Source organism: Siniperca chuatsi, linkage group LG13 (assembly GCF_020085105.1).
Source record: "Siniperca chuatsi isolate FFG_IHB_CAS linkage group LG13, ASM2008510v1, whole genome shotgun sequence".
Taxonomy (NCBI): domain Eukaryota; kingdom Metazoa; phylum Chordata; class Actinopteri; order Centrarchiformes; family Sinipercidae; genus Siniperca; species Siniperca chuatsi.
The window spans coordinates 20,957,674-20,978,156 of record NC_058054.1 but is presented as its reverse complement, the minus strand read 5'-3'; the positions used below and the strand labels follow the sequence as shown (position 1 = coordinate 20,978,156).

Here is a 20,483-nt window from a genome sequence, read left to right as displayed (position 1 = left end):
ACACTTCATCATATTGTGAAAGACAGCGGGTAATGATATGGGCTTAAACAAATCAAGAAATCATCCAAACACAGAGTTCAAATCACTTTGATCTGAATGATAACCACAATGTTACCAGTTGACAGATACTTAATTGAATTATAAATATTCGGACACAGTTTACTGGTTTGACAGGCTTCTATATTTCATGGTGCACTTACAGTATATGCATGCACACACACACACACACACACACACACACAGACTTACACACCTACACACTAAGACTACAACACTCCTGCCCTGATTTGAAAGTGATAACTCCTTGTTATTTGGAATCAAAGTGCAGATTACTGCTGATTAACACCAACTATTCTACGACTTTAATCTGTCACAATAACCTGTTTCAGATTAGTCATTCATTACTTCTCTTTCAGGACACGTTTACAATAAGAGACAAAAGATAAAATGACTAATGCTTATTGTGTGGGGCCACATGCACTGGGCAGTTTACGCACAAAGTCACATGTCTGTTTAATTTCAAGGCAGAGAATGTGAACTCTATGTTTGTCTGCAGTACTGAATTCATTTTGCACAGTCTATATTAAAGTCTTCATTCAATTCTTGGGAAAAGGCTTACTGACTGTCAACAAGGGTGACATCAAATACTGTATAAGGAAAAAGACAGAAATGCTTTAAACTTGCATCATAGCATACATATGATGATTTAACCCCTGGCACCAAAGGCTACGTTAGGGACGTCTTACATAATGGTGCTCAAACCTTTTTTTCCTTGGAAGGCCTACAACGAAACTTGATGAAAGGGCATTGCAATGGAGACATACTACAATACAATGCAATATTATACTGACGGATACTGTGTGATAAGATAAGATGCAAAATGATTTGTCCCAGCTACCTTAATTTATTCTAATACAATATGAGTGAAAACAACTTAAGTCTGTAGGATTTACTGAATAAAATATAATTCACCTAATTACATCCTATGAATCTCATGGGGATCTACTGTACAACTTCCTATGTAACACTTTCTATGACGCCTATGCCTATAATGCATTTCATAAATACTTATAATGTGTTATAATCTGCTTATAGCACTATAATTATAGTTATAAGCACTCAAAAGTTCAACATTTTGGGAACTACACTTACTCACAGATTTTCTTATCTGTGAACAGAGCCAGGCTAGTTGTTTCCCTTGTTTCCCGTCTTTAGCTTAGTATGCTAAGCTAACTGGCTGCTTGATGTAACCTTATATTTAACTGACAAATATGAAAGTGGTATTGATCTTCCCATTTAAGTCTTGGGAAGACAGCGAAGTGGGAAGCGTATTTACCAAAATGCTGAACTACTACTATATTGAAATATTTCTTCCTTTGCCCAGTTCAGTATACAAGGTATATGAAAAATGCAAACCATATGTGGTGAAACTTTGTGACATTTATCATAATTCACTTTACACAAAAACACATTAGTTTATGTTCCTATTACAAGTGTAAGTCTGCTAGTTTGATTTTATGAGAGGCAAATCAATAAAAAATATGTAGGTGTAATATTAGGAGTACACAATACAAATTAAGCAGAATTGTGGAATGGCTACAGAAAAACGTTAGGAGGGGCACATGTTTATTTTTCTCATATGGGGGGTCAAATCTAAGGTTAACTATGGTGGCCCACTTGGGCCAACAGGCCCCACTTTGGGCAGCACTGCCTTCATTTCTGATGGCATTGTGTAAACATTAATTTCTCAAGGCCAATCAAAGAGAACATTAGCTCTAAGAACATGATGAGGTTTCACATCCCCTGCTTGGCAAAATGACTAACCATTTGTGACAATATTCAGCTAGTGATACAGATTATTCACCAGTCCGTGACGGTCAAAGACGTCATGATCAAGAATTTTCCTCAAATGTACTATTTATCAGGCGCAATATAAAGCAAAGCCTATAATCTGAATCAGTCAGGGAAGAGTGAGCCCTTTGTTGGCTGCCGGCCTCATAGGACTGCATGTGATGCGGTCTAGATGGTTTGTGAAGTGTAAATTATAAACTCACATGAGGAAAATTACAATCCCCTCACGTTACTGGAGTAAGATGGTTAAAAGTGTAAACAGCGCGGTCACATTCTGCTCTTTTTGTTTATGTCATCCCTTTTTTTCTGCTTCTCCCATAACACATCTGATTAAAAGGCTCAAAAACTATGACGTCTCTCTCTGACCTTTGTTGTGTTTTTGTTCTTTCCTATCTCACACCCTGCAACAATCTGGCCAGTCTTACACTCTTTCTTGAACCCACTCTATCTCTGTGTCTAACCTCCAACAGGAATTAATACTCTCTCTTGAGTTCTAATGTGCTTAACTCTATTTCACTGTGTCCCTCTCAAATCCCTTAACAGAGCTATCCAAAGTTTCATAGAACTCCTCATCAGCCATCCACGCTGAGCTCATGTCCAGAAAGACGCAAGTACTGTGTCTTTTCCAAAACTGGGGATATTGCCTCACTGAAAAAACTGATGCAAAACAGGAAAAATCTGTTCTCCTTTTCCGGTCAAAGAGTTGACCAAAACGAGACAGAAAGCAGCACAAGGGAGGATATGAGGGCATCTTTCCTTGTGATATTGTTAATTGTTGTAGACTCTTCCAGAACAATTTGAACAATTACTATTATTTAATGGCAGGTGTACTATATGTTCTTTGTATGCTGAGGAAACATTGATGACGGTGATATTCTATGGTGGGACTAGAGTAAGATGCTGTATTAGAAACATAAGTGTACTGTGTCTCAGAGATTTTAAACAAATTCATCCAGAGTTAATCATATTTGTTTTTCTCATTCTTTCTTCTCCATGCATCATGATGGAAGCCAATAACGGGATGGTTTCACTTGTCAGCGATTACTTTGAGAAGGTCAAGGTTTGTGAGAAGTGTGGAGGAGGAAGGACAATAAGAGACTTGCAGTTGTTTTGTATTTTTTCCTGCTGCGGGACTCTTCTAGCAGCCCATCTGTGCTGATAGGAAGTGGAGAGCACCCGTGTGCAGACCGTGCTGACGTCAATCGGGCTTGAAGAACCAGTGCAGCAGGAACTGATATCTCCACCTCCCTCCTCCCCTTCTTTCACCCGTCCTTCCCCTTTCTTCACATCTACCTGATCTGAATCTGAACCATTAAATTTCTTTCTGTGGTTCTCAACCTCTTTCATTCCTTTTGTCTGGTCTCAACATCAGTGCGTGGGAATTGTTATATTGCTATCAAGTCATAGTTTCCTGTATCAATAAATCCAAAGATTAAAGTTTCCATTTGCATGTGTGAAAACGCTCAAAGATAACGCAATTTGTGCTGGCAGTGTAAACATCTATTACTTGTTGACATGGAAATTTTCATAAGGAATTCCAGTTCAACCCAAAGCCTATCAACACTAATCAAGCATTTGCATGCAGAAGACCAAATATGAAATGTTTACTGTGAATGTGTGCTGTGTTTGCACAGGCACAATCTATTCTATTCACTGCACAGGTATGAGACTGTTGTAACTCGCTGTTTGCCACTGCCATTCATTGTTTATTAAACTTCCTTCAACTTAGAAATGTTGTTGAGCAGTGAGCAAATTCTAGTCACACGCAAGTAAAATTTCCATCTCTGGCTTTTATGCATGAAACTACATGTATGGGATTAACACAGTTGGAGAATACTGGGCGTATTTATTTTTATTTCTTTCATTCTTTTGTGGCTTTCAAATCTTTAGCAGAGCATTGTTCTCCACCAACAGCCAAACTTGATATTACTACCGCTACCACAACTACCACAATAAAAACAGTGTAGAATTGCATGCATGTTACAGTTTTCCACAGTTCCCAGAATCTGATGAGGGTGTGAGTAAACTCCCCTTTTCATACACTGGAAGGCTTATGATATAGTACTCACCTGACAGGCAGACTTTGGTGACAGAAGGCTGATTCACAGCGGGAGACCTCCTGCAAACCAGAGAGAAACAAGTCAGGAAGTATTAAAATCAGGAGCCCTGATGTGTAACAAATGGCTGCATTATTTTGTTCATAGTGTGATTTGGTTTTAGCAGCAGTCATTGTTGCCACAGCACAAACACAAAACATGTGCTCCCTCAATTTTCTGAACTGCTCACGTGTCAAATTTTCTACCATGTGACACTGTCACGTCTAACTCAGTTTTGGCTCACAGTGACCCCTCTCTCTGAGGTCGTGTTAAATCTGTGTTCACCTCTGGCAAACCTGATGCAACTGCAGCATCTGACCCAGTTCAGTGATCAGAGGGCGCTTTCATGCACTGACATGAGATGAGGCAACCCCCTCTTACACCAAAAAATAAAATAAAATGCCACTGTGTCCAGTTTTGGATTTCAGTGCTGCTGCTGCTGCAAACCAGCTTTAGCATTAAAAGCACAAGACTCTCTATACTTGGTTTAATGCGAGTGGTTCCTTCATGAGACCATAGCATTAGAAATGTTTTTGGTGCATTGGCGCCCCCAAGTGAGGGATGTTGGCATCTTGTATTGTAGTATCTAAACATATTCCTGAAAGCTAAAATCCACACACAAATGTCCTACAAAAAAATCATGGCGTGATTTCTATCAGCACACAAATGAAAAAAAGAGAGAGAGTATAGTATAGTATAGAAGTATAGAAATCTTAATTGCATATCTGAAGACATTCTGCAGGATGCAGTCACTCACATAACACAAGCAGATACTATAATTTTATGAGATGACTTACTTATTGGCTGCACATTGTACATTTGTCAAGGTGGTGAAATTGTTCCTGACGGTCCGAAGGCTTGCCAGAACCTTAAAAAACAAAATATGAAAACGGGTGAGCAGAAGAAGAAGCCACTAGTGGCAGAGGTGGGGTTGAACAAGACATGACAAAAAAGTAAAAAAGGTATATAGAAATATTTATTTTATTTTTTAAATTTTTTTTTATTAAAATTTGATACTCGCAGAAGGTTTGAGAGAATATACACAGTGATAATGTGACAGTTTCACTCACATAATATTCATAGTATTGTGCAGCTGATTATGAAGACTGATTAACTGATTTTAAATCATTCAGACACAACAATTAGTCAGTTAACTGTGATTTCAATGCAGTTTCTGCAGCTGCCTCTCAATGCTGAATGGTGCATGTCGCTCCCACTCCCACCCAAATCAGCACTAATCAATTCTTAAACCTGTGGGTATGACTGATGTGCATTAGGTTAATTCATAAACCTGGATTTTCTCTTAAATATGTTGTAACAAGGTTGGAAACTATAGTTAGTGCATTTATTAGGCTGCAATCTGAAAGAGTGCACCTTATCAACCGCAGCACCAAGCATCTACTATTTTCCAAGTTTCAAAACATCATCACATGATGTTATGATTGTATGGAGCTAATTCCAAACCATTAGAAAGCACAACTAGACAGGACCAATTCAACTACAGTATAAGTTGGGGATGATGAGTCTAAAATGACCTTGCCATTGCCAAAAAGCCCTTGTCATGCCTACTAAAGGCCACCAGGGGGCAGAGAGGTTAATCATAAGTGAGTTACTTTCTGGATCCATGAGGTGCTTCACATCTAAAAGCCCCGTCGGGAAAATTGTGTTTGTCAAAAAATCCTACTTAGCGAAACATCATTTGATGACTTTGATGTTCTTTGTAGGAAATTGACCCTTACCTGAGCAAATGGAGTCACAATCAAGTCCTCTCCATGCCTGAAATGGGATGTGAAAACTATTAAGCAAAGACTGACAGTTACACAAACAAGCACACAGTTGAACATAGTGAATTTGATACAACGGCAGTCTCTCTCAGTGATTATTTCAACTCACAGTTCTCCAACAATGGAAGAGTTTCGAGACAAGGACTTCGGTGATAGTTCGTAGTCGCTGTCAGAGCGGTACAGAAAGGACTCCCGGCGCTGGCCATGGCCCGCCAGGTTGGGATGTAGAACCAGACCTGAACCCGGGGATGCCTGCAGGTCTGAAGGACTGCAGCACAATGATGGTCCATTTTCTACTTCAAAGCTAAGAGAAGAGAGAGATGAACAACAGTAATCAGTTAAATAATAAAGGAGAGAGCATGTATTATATCAAATGAAATCAGTGAATGGTTTTTGGTCATTCCTTGTTACACTACAGCAGCACATTTCAAAAAGTTCTGAGATCCATCAATTTTAAAGCATTACCATTATCATGACTATGTCTGATCAATCATCAGTCAAATCATTTACATTGACTATCAAATCATCATCATCATCATGTGCATCAAGTACTTTCAATATGCTGTCACTAAGTACTGGCTTGCACAAAATGTTCACAAATCTCATCAAGGAAAGAGATGGTTGCATAAACCCTAAAATGATTACTCACCCATCCATCCATGAAAAAACAGAACTATTGTGCTCATTAAATAAGTATCCTTTCCTGGTCAGTGAGAGGAGGGGTTGTTTTATCGTAAACTGCTGCTCTGGTCTGTGTCTCACTGGAATACTGTCCATGACAGCTCCACTCATTCATCCCTAGTGGGGATCAGTGGCACCAAATAAGCAACGAGAGCTCCTTATGGTGTAATGGCGGGCATATTCTAGTGTTTGTTTATTTAGCCTTGTATATTTTTATAGTGACAGATACACTCAACCATATCCAACGGCCTTTGAAACTTCAATACAGGATCTATTGTATGTCGTGTCTGTATATACCTGCTCACAGAGTGCAGATGGTAAGTACAGTAGTTCAGTCTGGAACAAGCATCTCCTCTCATTGCTTGAGATGAATGTTTTTGTACACGCTCCTTGACAAATAAATCCAATAAGAATAAAACTGAAAACATGTACAGTCTAATGTAACACATAATCACATAATCTTAAGCCTAGGCTAATTTCCAATGCTTGCCCCTGGCCTTTCATAGAACAAATACATATACAGTCCAATACAAAAATATGCAATTATAGAAAACAAAAACAACAGATAGTGGAAGAAGATAGTGAAGTTATCAAGAAATTAAGAAATGTTCAGAGCAAAAGCAAACCAACAAGCAGCCGATTTGATACAAATTGACATGCTTTGTGTAAACATAGTGCAAACAATCTACAGTCCATCTACCCAGCATGTTTGCTGCAGCCACAGTGAAATCACCACGAATGCACAGATGGATATAATCTATTTGTCACCATGGAGTGGGTGCAGGAGGAGAGGACAAGCTATTGTGTAACCAGATGATCAGGTCAGATGGACCGGAGTTTAGAGTGAAAGGTCAAAGTATCAATGCCCCGCAGGAACAACAGATGCCACAAATCATGAATTAAAAAAACAATAACTCTCACTAAGTCCTGCGTTTAGCTTGGATAATATGTACACACAGGTCGAGTCTGTGTTACTGACATATAAGACACCCTAAACCACATTAACATTTTTTATTTTTTAGTCCAATTTCAGTAGAAAAGTGTCAGCAAGAAAACAATCACACATTTTATAACTTTCACAAACACACTCAGTACTCAACCAGCTCAAATCTATCTTATAATGGACTGACTGTCCCAAAGGTCACTTCACTATTTGCACTACATTTACCCCCCAGCCTCTGTAATTTCTGCAACATGTGGGATTAACCAGGCCCATATCCCACTGGGACACTCTCAGTCCCACACCTCTGCCAGAGAAGCTCAGATTAATGTGAAATGTGCAGACTCTGATTACACACACGCAGAACGATAAACGTCATCTGTGCTGCGCTTTGCGTCATCCAAATCCCAACTTCACAACATTAACAACATGCTTTACCTACAGCAATCTAATCTCTTAATCTGACACAGGCAGGAAACCACAGTATGTTAATGACGCATTATTTCTTTAGATCTTGACATACTGTAAAGCTCGCAGCAGCGGTCTGGTACAATGAATCTTAATAAAACTCACTTTTTTTTTTCCTTTTTGGAAACAATTTCTTTTAGCAATGTACTGCAGAGTTCAAATTTCACGTTGCAGTCTACCAATGATGCAATCATTCTAAAACATCTCAACCCATGTAGAGAAAAAAGAAAGACAGAGGCTCAAAATACTCAGAGACTAGATGGACAATTTAGCTCAACAAACATAACACATTTTTTAAAAAAACAAAAAGAAAGAAATATTTCAAAGACGAATGCTAAAGAATCACCTGGGAGCCGAGAGGTGTGCTCTACTGACCACTTCCTCGCTGAAGTCAAAGTGCCCAACTTTGCACCTAGGGGACCTCCGTGGCATTCTTCTCTCCCTTCCACCACCTCCCTTCTCATCAGGCAACAAAAAGCACTGATACTGTGGCTGCTCACTCATACACCCATACACATGCACACACACACTCACAGACCCCCTTTCTGAGCAGTATCAGGCCACGTGCTGGAATAACGTAGGCTTGGCAGACTCTTAACAGCAGATCTGGGCTGGAACACAGGGAATGGACTCACAGTGGCTCTGTTTATCTGACTGCCTGTCCTTTCCCCCCCTCTACATTAAACCACTGCAGATTAGTCAGTGCGTTCATCATCCTGCCCCGCCCTTCACTTGGCCACCTATGCTGTCCTATAAAAGCATATGCACTAGAGTTTAGAGTCAAATGGGAGGTATTAAAGTGGAAAATCCAGATTTTCATTTATTTACCAACTTAAAACTCTAAACTCTCACTAATGTGCATATGGTGTAATGTAGATATTTACCAGGGAAAAAAATCTTCCATGTGGCTTTCAGGTCACATCTACTTAAAATCACAATCACCGCAGTAATTGCCAATTCCAGACAACAAATTGACCTTTTCACCTTTGCAAGTCTACAGAAGCCCTGAGAAGCAAGTGAGGGAAAAAAAATTCTGGTGATCTAAATTGTTTTCTCTCCTGTGTCTATGTCTTAAGAACAGGTGAAAAAAAGGTTTTGCCAAGATAACATTTCTAAGTTCCTTACAGTTTTCTTTCATCTGTGAAACAGGTGGGAGAAAAAAAACTTTTGCCAGGCCAAGTTTGGCAAGGATAATTTTTAAGTTACTTTTTATTTTTTTCATCTGTGAAAACAGGTGAAATGTTACATAACTTGCTAACACACAATCTATGTACCTTGTGTTTAGAGTTCATGGAGAAATTAAAACTCACCTGGAAGAAAACATGAATGCTTTTAGTCCTGTTTAGAACATGGGGTAGTGGTGCACTTCAGCCTCCTATTTTCCTCCATTAAGAATTAAAATAGCATTATCAGGAGCACAGGAAAATACAGTGAGACTACGGTTCACTCCTGCTGTAAAAAGAGATTTTTTCAGAGAAGGGGTGAGACGGTCAGAGGAGGGACTGTTAGTAGGGTAGAGGTGTGTGGGACAAGGTTCCCCAAATGTTGTGAAGCGATATTACAGTCCAACATAATCGCCAAAAAATGTGAAGAGATGCAATAATCATCCTGTTTGAGGGTAGAAAAGCCTGTCCGTAAGCGTTTAAGATGGAACAGACAGAACAAAATGACCTAATATAACCTCATACAACGTTAATGTTGTAGTTCTGGCAGAGGATAGTGTATTATTAGAAAAATTCAGTGTTAATTTAACACTATGTCATTGTTTATATATTGTACATCCATATCAGTAGAGTTAATTTAGCACTTGAGGTAAGTGAATAAGCTGAAAGCAAACCCGGTTGTGTGACTTGGAAGACTGAAAAGAACCAGAGTCTCCTATTATCATCTGAGTGGAAACAGAGGAAAAACAAAACAGGCTGGCTTCCTTAACCAAGACAACTGCTGTTTAAAAACAGTGACTCCAGCTGCATACTCTGGATCCAGAGAATAAAGCATCAACTGCTACTCATCTAAACAATCATGAACACTGATGATGAGCATTTATTCGTGCAGGGGTCAAGGAAGACATTTCTCTGAAGCATAGCACATCCCAGAGGAAAAACACTTGGCACTCAGCTCTGCTCAGCTTGTACTTTTCACCGTTTCAACAATAGAAACATTTTATGATGGAAGAATGTCATCATCTTTTGCACATTTCAACACATTGAGAAAAGAAGCACTGTAACGGCATGTGCCTAGAAAGCAAAACAGGATCTGGATCAGATTTACTCAATAAAGTCATCTTTATTTGTCAAACTTCCAAACTATTGTAATTCTACTACTGCTACTTCTGTGTGCTCTGTACCTACGGCAGTTATTGTATATCCGTTCATCCTGGATAAAGATCCTTTCTATGATGCTTTTCCTGAGGTTTCTCACAATTTTTTCTTTTCTTCTCTTTTATTTTTGAGTTCAGGGTTTAAAGCTAGAGCATGTCGTATATTGTACAGATTGTAAAGCCCTCTAAGACAAACAAGATTTTTGACTCTGTAAATAAACTAGGCTGGACTTAACTTAAGACATGCAGGAAACTGCGGCCAATTGTGATTGCCACACTCTTCATATGTTATTGGCAGTGTCTGTTTCCAGTGTTTTTACATACCGGGAAATCTCTTTGATAAATCACTCTCCTGGACTCTAACTCATCCTGAAGCAGGAACATTTTTGGCAACTTGAAATAAACTACTGCTAAATAATAAGGGTCTGTGAGACTTAATAAATAAATCCCAAATAACCACGCACCTGCTGTAGCACACAATAAATAAACAGAGTTGACAAATACAGACAAACAGAGCGAAGAAACAGCTCTCTCTCTACGTGTCTTCCTCTCGCACACACACACACCAACCAAATTCTTACCAGGTATTCGCCACAGTGAAGCGCCTGTATCGACGGAGATGCTTGTTTATCACCTGCTTGCGAAAGCATCTCGGTGAGCTGTGTGAGGAGAGTTTCTCGCCAGGATTGAAAGCAACAACACTGTTTGAGTCTGCCTGGTCCAACCTGAGCTCCCTGTTCTCTCCACTGGCTTCCATTAGTGCATCTGCTTCACAACCAAGTCCAATGCAAGAAGAGTAATGGCACTTTCCTGCCGTTTAAAAGCTACAGCCTTCCTAAGAAACAGTTGAAATAACACTATTCGGAAAACTCTTTTCTCACTGGTTTATAAGTTATTGTACTGTAATCAGGTACCAAAAAGACACAATGAAGACAAGATCTCTCCTTCTCTGAGATCCAATTCATAATACTGAACTAACAAATATTCACTCATACACTCAGAAGAATATGATTTTATGATTAATATGATTGGTAGATATCTTTGGGACATCCCCCTGCAATATTTATAATGCAAATAAAAATCCAAAACAACAACAAGCTGATTGGCTAATCAATAACAGCTGGAAAATAACACTGAAAGTTGTGGAGAGTCCACAGTGACATGCAATAAACAGAGCAAAAGTTTTCCAGCTCCTGACCTTTAATCTAGATGAATGCAACACATGCTTTTAAAAAGCAGTGGAGCAGAGTATAAGTGTTATAGAGATGAAAGCAACTGATGAGAGAGTCAATGGACAATACATCTCAGAATAATCATCTGTAGTTTAGTGGGGTGAGTCATAGAGGTTCAAAGAAAAAAGGATGTGTGTGGCAAATTGCCATTCAATAACGTAAAGTGGTATCCATTATAAAAGCTATCTTTTATACATTTTGCCTGCATTAATGCTACCACGGAACAGCAGCCTACTGTGTTCTGCCTCAGAGGTAGACACAACAATAACAGTGTATTAAATTAAATAACGCCCAAATGATTTTGAACCATCTGATTAGAAAATGTGTTCTTCTCCAGGGCACAGGGTTACAGTTATTACTGTAAGAAACAACTAACTTTGCTGCTAATTTGCAAATCTAATGTCAAAAGTAGATGGGAGAAAACACCATCCTCCCACTTGTGTGTTGTAAAAACACACAACTTGTTCTGAAAATTCTGCTCCTACAAAGTACAAAACTAAAACTAAAATAAAAGCTAATCATAGTTCTCAAAAACTAAGAACAAAAAGCTATGTACATAAAAATAAAAACTAACAAACTAACAAATTACTGTCTCCTCAGACAGTAAACAACCACAGCAGTGATACCTTACAATGAGTGATCAACGCAATGATCGTCTCTTTGTTGTTCGGAGTCTTACCTATCAGGGTCGGCCTGTGTGATGTCGATGCGGGGCAGAGAGGCGATGGGCAGACTTGTGGGTCTGGTCCGGGTCACTGGATCTTCTTCAGGCGTTAGTGACCAGCCTCTATCCCTCTCCTTTTCCGCCTGTCGCCATGACAACGGAGGCAACTGCAGGTTGCCAGAAAACCGCCTGTGGACTCTGCACACCTCTACCCCGAGGGTGCTGCCTGTGGAAAATTGTCCCACAGGAGGCTCCTTATTCTCCTGAGGGTAAAAAAAAAAGAAGACAAAAATGACAATGGATCATTGGCTTAGACAGATATCCATGAAATTGGCTCATAATATTCCCTACGGATAGGCTTTGTGGTGAATAAAAATGAAGAAAATGTGGGTGAAATGTTAACATCAGGTCAGTGCCTTCTTGAAATATAAAATGTGAATTAAATGTCATTGTGTACAGTAGCTTATAAAGGAAATCATAGTTTTCCAAAAGAAAAAAACAAGCAAGAGGCAAAAGTTAAAACAATGTAAAGGAAATTAATAAAAAGAAAAACAAGAGTTAAGTAATACATAATAGAAAGGCTTTTGGTAAAAAAAAAAAAAAAGTGTTTCAAGAGACAGATTGAGCGCACATAAACATGACTGTTCAATAGTGACTCAAAGAAGTACAAATTATTAAACACTAACTAAACAATCTGCCTGCCCTGCACATATCCCTGAGTGACGTACAGTATATTCGCTACATTTATGTTTTTATGCTTTTCAGTACACAGAGAAAAATTAACCGTTTGATCAAAGCTTATTTCAGGCCCTCGACACCTGAGCTGCCAATTGACATTTTTATCAAACTGTGCTGAATATAAATTGTGTGTTTAATGTGTCTGGTTGAGTGTGAAGGTTCTGGTAAGGAGCCCTGGGTGCTTCACTATAATGACGGGTCTTAAACAAGCCAGGGAACAGAGGAAATAGAGGCAGGCTGCCAGAGCTCATTCTGCATCACCCTCCACTTTATGTTCACCGCATGCAAGTGTAAATTAAACGTCCCGACAGGCTTCAAATAAACAAGGGCGATAGGGAGGCACGATGATGCCGACGATGCTGACAGGGGAAATGAAAGGATCGAGGAATTCCTTGAACGTGGCTTTGGCAAACAAGAAAACATTTGTCTATTTTGTGTATGTGGCGCAGGAGACTAGACAGAGAAGATGAGTGCAAAAGAAAGAGGTTGACAGTCAGTGAGATAGTTTGAGAAGGAGAAAGCGCGAATCCACAGTCGGACCTCACTGTCATCAGGGCTGACAGCTCACCACAATTTGACGAGTCTGCACACAATCAGCTACTAATTCTTTCCTAATTGACAGTATTTACTTAAATGCAGTTACTGGTTGGTAGAAGGTACTATAGCCGACCAATACTGATCGATATTTGGAAGTTAAAAAAATTTTATATATCAGATCTGTCAACAAGCAATTCGACTCCTCTGCTGTTTTCTAATCACAATAAAGAGCTGATATTTATAATTACCTCATGAATTTATAACCTTTACAGCTTTTTATGTTTCTGCGGGGTGTCGCTTCTTCTGAAACAATGAAGTTAAAAGGATCGCCTTGTGTGATGATCTGCGGGGAGGGGCACACACACACACACACACACACACACACACACACACACACAGCTCGTCTCTCGCTCTCTGTTTAGAGACAACTGACAAATGTGTGAAATAAGTACGTATTTTAAATGCACAATCACAAATAGCAGTGATACTATTTCTAAATATAATATAGTGGATGGGCAGATCTTGATATTTCATCATGCGGGGGCAGAGAAATCAAAAGGGTTGGCAAGCATGGGATATTATTTATCAGAATCAGATCATTTATATCATATATAATATCAATTTATATTGCGTATAATAGTTTATCAGTGTGTTCTCTTGCCAGATTTGCTCGCGGCATGCAGAAAAAATAGACCAGATGCCAAAACTATTGCTGCAGACCGCTGACCGTGGCGTAACAGCCCAATTGGTTAACATGGGAGCGGAAAGGAAGTGGGCAGCGCCTTGCGGCTGCCTCCCGACTGTAATGGTGACACTCTTTCTAAATCACCTCAGACCTAGTTTTGGCATTTCTGTACTACAATTTCTTGTTACTTATCTTGTTACATATACTGAAATATCTGCAATATGCTAAAATCGGCTGATATATTGGGCCTGGCTGATTTATGGGTCGAGCTCTAGTACTGTAGGTACTAAGGCCAATGATTATTATCAATACAGATTAATCTACTGATTAATTTCTCAATTTATCGATTAATCTGAATGTCAGAAAATAGTATTTCCTAAAGCCCAAGGTGGGTGCTTGAGAACTAAGAATTTCATTGCCAACAACTGCTTCACTGTAATTGTTGTGCATATGACAAAGAACTTGAAACTTGAAGGTGACATCTTCATATGTCTTGTATTTTCTGACCAACAGTCCAAAACCTAGAGGTATTCAAATGACTAATTTACTATCATAGAAGACTTAAAAAACAGCAAATCCTTACATTTGACAAGCCAAACCTGTGATTTTTAAATTATCAAAATCGTTGCAGATGTATTAATCGACTAATCGTTGCAGCTCTAGTAAGTACTCATCAAACAGTTGATATCTAAAGAAAAGTACAACGATTCAAGTCCATGTTGGCTCCTTATCATGGACAGAGAGATCCTCTCTGAAATTTAAAAACGACAGTGTACTGTAAGAGATGAAAGGTCAAAAGGAAAAATTACAAAATTCTAATTAATGAGTGAGTGAGTGGAGTGAGACGGAGTGGTGTCACATGATGAGGGAGAGAGCTGACAGCGATCTGAGAAATAAAGGGAGAGAAGCCAACAGAGAGAAAGAGGAAGTCATCCCACCTCCTCTTTCCAATGAAAGTGACAAACAGTAATGGCAGGCACATGCCAATTGGGAAGCAAAGAAGAAACATGAATGAGAGTAAACTGCAAAATAGAGGGAAGGGAGAGTTTCTGAATGAGAGAGGGGAGGACAAAGTAAACAGAGGAGACCGTTAGAAACCACAGAGAGATGGGGGTCTGCCTTCCTTTCTGATAGTCGGCAAACACAGCTCTGCTGACGCCCCTGCTCCCACTAGGAAATGCAATTTGTCTGATTTATTGTGCCTGTCTCTTTAAGACACATTCTTCCTGTCCCAGGAAAAAGGGGTGAAAATTAAATCTGGCAAAACATAAATCTATTCACACGTCTCTGTTTGACAAGAGTGATCGCGTAAGTGGAAACAGCCCCAGATCAAACATTAAGCAGAGATCCAAATAGTCTCTTGTCAATATGTCACAATGCCATTGCTGTTTCACAGCAGAATTATTCATAATTTTTTTATTGATTGCAACGCTGACATCTGGACATGTAATTCTAGTTCTTCATTGATCCCATGTCCGTGGTCCGAATGGCATTTGAAGGAGGAAATACTGCTGATTTTCTTGTGCACCCCTGTATATAAACCAGGAGTAAGATAAGGATGATGATAATTTTAGAATTCAAAACAACAGTAAATTTAGAAACCTGGATTTATCATATGTGCCGGAACATGGTCATAAAAGGACAGAAACTGAGATGAAAGGTACAATACTGAGTCTGAAACGGAGGTAGTGTAGCTCCAGTGTCAAACAGAGGCGGAGTGGGTGTTTTCTCGATGAAGATGAAAGGCCTTTCTTGGCCGCAGAGCCTAAACAACTCCAGCGTTCTCTGGGATACTTCCAAAAAGCCTTTTTGAAGAAGGTGATACAAATGAGACAACAGGCTCTAACAGTATGTGGTGCCTGAATTATTGAATCTAGGAGGCAAAAAATAAAAAAATCAAACACTGCTTTAATTATTAAGAAGCTATAGAATCTGAATGAAATGTGGGAGATGGACACTCAAGGGTGTTGAGTGATGTAAAATAGCAGATGTCTTGACTTTGAGCTTCTATAACCATGATAAAATACATAAAACATACATATACTGTAATTTCTTGTCACATGTCACACAACCGCTGTCTTTTTTGATATGATTTCTTTTTACTTTTACTTTGTCTGCTTTCTGAAAAATGTTTATTATTTGTTCATATGATTCAGTTTTCTAGTTCTTAGGATTGTGTTTAATATATCTTAATGTCAGACATTGAATACCTGTTTCCATCTTGATAAAAGGTTGATGAACTGCGTAAACACCAAGGGCAATGATAGAAATAAGTCCAGGACTTAATTGTTCTATCCACAACAAAGTCTGATATGTTGCATTTTTTATTTTAAATATATTAGAACGTTGTCAATAAACCAAAATAAATAAAACGCTGACATATAAAGAGGTACTGTTTTGCCCTGGTGCTATTACAGTGCCTCACATGTATCTTTCTTTGTCTTTGGGAAATACTACAGGAATTACTGAGAAACATGAAAGCTGTTGAAAGTAGTATTACTATCTATTACAGTACACTGAAATACAGAAACCTTAAAGAGGCCTGCACAAACATTCCTGCCAGCAGAGTGCAATAAGCATTTTAGGTGCTATTAATTTATTTTCATTCCAAAATGAGACGCCAACCTTTTGAGAAATGTGTCTGCTATTAGCAAAATCACTGCTGGCATGTAAGTAAAAATCACCATTAATCATCCCTGACATTACTGGCCATTCTACTGGATTAAATTGTGTATTTCCTCTTTGAAAGACATGCGACATGAACACCATTACACAAGTTTTACAATATTTTTACATTACCATACATTTTCAGTAACTAGCCAGTTATGAATTCTACGGGGGTTAGAGGGTGATGGAGGCACAGCAGGAAAACTTTCATCATCCAGGATGTAGCTTGGCCTCTGAGCTCCTCTTGGACAGTGTCAAAGTAAATGATCTGGCCTGCCTGCCCAGTCATAAACACCGGTGGCGTGGAAGAGAAACAGATGGGCCTCTCTGTCAGATCTCTGTCCTTCCTCCTCTCATCCATGTTTCCATTGAGTGAATGCCCTAAATGTCTCCTGGTGTGAACTGGCTTTTAACACCTTTTCTCCTCTTCCCGCTCTGCCTCCTTCTTCTAAACTCTGCATCACTCCTCAACTCTCTTTATCATCTTCCTAACTCTCCCTCTCTCACACACACACACACACACACAACACAACACAGTGTCCTTCCCCCCCCCGTCTCTGTTTCAACACACACACACCATCTCGCTCTCTGCGGCGTGTCCTGCCGGATAGCGGTCTGTTGTGTACAGTACAGTCATCTGTTTATGAGTCACCGACCACCACACAAACATACTGCACCTTGCTGCCTGAGTGTGTTCCCACTAGAGCTCACTGTATCTTTGTTCGGAGGGAAACAGTGGAAAGGCAAACGTTACAAAATTTACAGTAGCTGTGCAAACTGCAGAATTAGGCTGTAAACTTTAGAGGAGAGATGCGGAATTTCAGATAAAAAGAAATCACGAGTGGCTGTGTAATGAATGCATGGTTGGATTCATGGTTGCACAGATGGACGGTAGGAAAAATCAATACTTACATCGCTTGGTGTAACCCCCTGTGCACTACTGCTTTTCTTCATCCTGAGGGACGTTCAGCCAGACTCTCTCTCTCTCTCTCGCCGTCTCTGATCCTCTCTCGGAAAACGCAGCTCTTTCGTGCTTCTCCTGCTCTGGGCAGCCTCACCAGTACGCCTGCATATGTGAAGGAGAGAGGAGGGGGCATTGATAAAGTAACCAGTTCCAAAAGTTATTCTGCCTCCCTCACAGTCATCATCATCATCATGTCTCAATTATTGCCAGACTTAGGTTATTGTTCTGACTTGGCAATACAGTTGTGTGTGCAGTAATTTGACAAGTCTACACAGCGTTGCATTACGCACTGCATTATAAAACCTTGACAAAAAAAGCAGACATTACATGAACTGTGATGGATTACCTATCTCAGCAGTTACAAGTTTGTACAAGCAGACATTCATACTGTAGTGAAATGAATGGAAACACACCTTGTAGGCAGAAAAAACAGGTATAAAATAGAACAGCTTGGCACTTTTTCAATATTATTTACAATAACATTATGTGTCATGTTCGATATCAATACCAAAACAATACTTTTTTGATACCTTACTTTTAGAAATACCTTGTTTGAAATACCTGTATGTGCCTGAACGTCTTTTAGTCCAGTCCCGTCTGCCAGCCTGTTCGAAATGCAGTGACTGTACACTCATTAATTATAGAATTACCACTGGAGTTACCATGGAAAACCACCAACAGCCAGACATGAGTGACTAATCTATGTGACAGAAATAAATTGATATTTTCCATGTCACTATTGATCCGCCCCTGTGTCCACCCAATATTACCCCATTTTTGGCAAGCACCATGTCCTTGTGTTAAAGTCAGTGTAGGACTGCTGGTGAGGGAGGCTGTTGTTAGTGCTTTCCAGCTGCTGCCAAGTCAAGTGACATGAAAAGAGAATTTCTCAGCTGCACAAACAACCCAATCTTGTTTGTAGCTTTCCAAAAATTGTATGAGAGGTGAAATGACAGCAGATCACACAAGGATTTTGTGTTTTGAGGATCTGTAAGATAACTCTTCAGCTGCTGGTTCAAATCTCAGCAGGAGGAAAAAGTTCTCAATAATATATAGATTTGTCCATTATAGGTTTCACATGAACACCATTCAAATTCTTCATACTTCATGATATGATATTTTAAAGGTTTCAAGTAGATGGTAGACCATAACCAGAAAAAGTACTGTACTGTAGATAGAAAAATTGATCGTGAAATAGCCAATTATTTATGTTATGTATTTGAATGCCTTACGCTGTGCTTATGCCAGTTTTTTTGGAAAACATGAGTAAGACTAGTAGACTGTAGACTGGCCAATATGAGCACAAGTATCAGTCCAAGTAGTTCTCAGTGTCATTTATATGCCCTAGTACTGCCATACTCTATACTATTCAAGTTTCATCATGTTAAGTAAAGCTTAGGCTAGTTTTGCAGGTATTTGGTCATGAATCAAAGCACTGGACATATGGCATGATGGCAGCTCTAAGACTATTAGCACAAATGATCAGAGGAAAGGTCCAGAAAGGTCAGTGTGTCCTTATGCCATCTGAGACACTAGGGAGCACTTACACTATGTACACCATACCCAAAAGGCTCAATAAACTGTAACTGTGTAGTTGTGTTATATTTTGTAACAAGCAGTTAGGAGAGTTGTCTCGGGGAGACCACTTATTTTGAATTCAGGTGACATACACTATTTAATTGTTTGTTTCTGTGCCTGAAAAGATAGTTTTCGAAGGTAGTGGTATCTCCAGGGATTTGACAAGTGTGAGGAAAACATCACAGTTCCCGGCAACACAATACTGTACAACACTGTTCCAAAGCCTGGATGGTGTAATGTTGAATAGAAACAGATCTGAGACTTCTACTCACAAAGTCTTTGACAGATTAGTATTTGCATCTCCCTATCATCAACACCAAGGATACACACTCCAAATTCAGTGGAATTTTATAGACACAGTTCCAGTTCCATAATGAAACAGGTAAATTACATTGACAGAAATGTTTGTTAACCATGCCACTGTATTATCCAATTCATGTCACTTTTTTACTCAGTCAGTTGGTTACACTGCCAGCTTCGAATTTAATTGATATGTTTTCATGTTATTTTGTAGGGCTGCAAATAATGATTTTAATTCTCCATTAATCTGTTGACTCAATTGATTAACTGTTTTGGCTAAAAAATGTCAGAAAATAGTTTACTTTTTTTTTTTTTTAAAAAGCCATCAGACTTTCACAGAGCCCAAGGTGACAACTTCAAATTGCTTGCTTAGCTCGACCAACAGTCGATATTAAATTGATTTAAAACAGAGAAATGTTTGGACTTCTTGCTTTATAAACAACATAAACAATTATCAGTTGTCAAATAATTTTCTGTCAATTGACTAATCAATTAATCAACAAATAATTTCAGCCACTATTTTGTCATTCTCTCCGTTTGTAGCATACTGTCTGGCTATACATATTGTAGCACTGATACTAATATTGCACTGGGCTTACTAACTTGCTTGCTTTTCATTCTGATCTTTTGCCAATGATTTGCCTTGTTTTGAATAATTTTCAGCGTTTATGTAGTACATTTCAAACAAAAACTGATAGCACATGGATGAGCACTTTGTAAGGACACACCAGTGATCATCTTAGAAGCTTACTATCTACAAGAAACCTTATATGGAATAATTTACCAAGAAAAAAATATATTTTCGCAGTAAGCCTTTTAAAAGAAATGAAATGAAATGTGTGTAACAAAATTATTTTCGAGTAAAGCCTTTTCCTTGCTTTCAGCATTTCTGTGAAAAGGTTAAGGCTCTGTAAATACATCCAGGGAAGAAATGAGATTGAGACTCTGAAGAGCATTTAAACCTAATACCCAAGAGAC

The 20,483-nt window shown here is 39.0% G+C and overlaps 1 protein-coding gene across 4 annotated transcripts in view; it reads right to left on the bottom strand.

Moving 5' to 3' along the window:
• LOC122887556 (cAMP-specific 3',5'-cyclic phosphodiesterase 4B-like) overlaps nt 1–20,483 on the bottom strand; it is a 51,136-nt gene that overhangs the window by 18,641 nt on the left and 12,012 nt on the right. For 3 of the 4 annotated variants that reach the window (XM_044220875.1, XM_044220876.1, XM_044220878.1), the window contains 6 exons: nt 17,576–17,729; nt 12,052–12,299; nt 5,841–6,035; nt 5,687–5,723; nt 4,745–4,815; nt 3,921–3,970 (listed from right to left, as the gene is read on the bottom strand). In XM_044220875.1, the coding sequence (XP_044076810.1) occupies nt 3,921–3,970; nt 4,745–4,815; nt 5,687–5,723; nt 5,841–6,035; nt 12,052–12,299; nt 17,576–17,617 (643 nt within the window). In that variant the 5' untranslated portion in view covers nt 17,618–17,729. Of the gene's footprint in view, nt 1–3,920; nt 3,971–4,744; nt 4,816–5,686; nt 5,724–5,840; nt 6,036–8,166; nt 8,365–12,051; nt 12,300–17,575; nt 17,730–20,483 lie in introns of those variants that run through there. The other variant, XM_044220879.1, reaches the window with a different exon arrangement.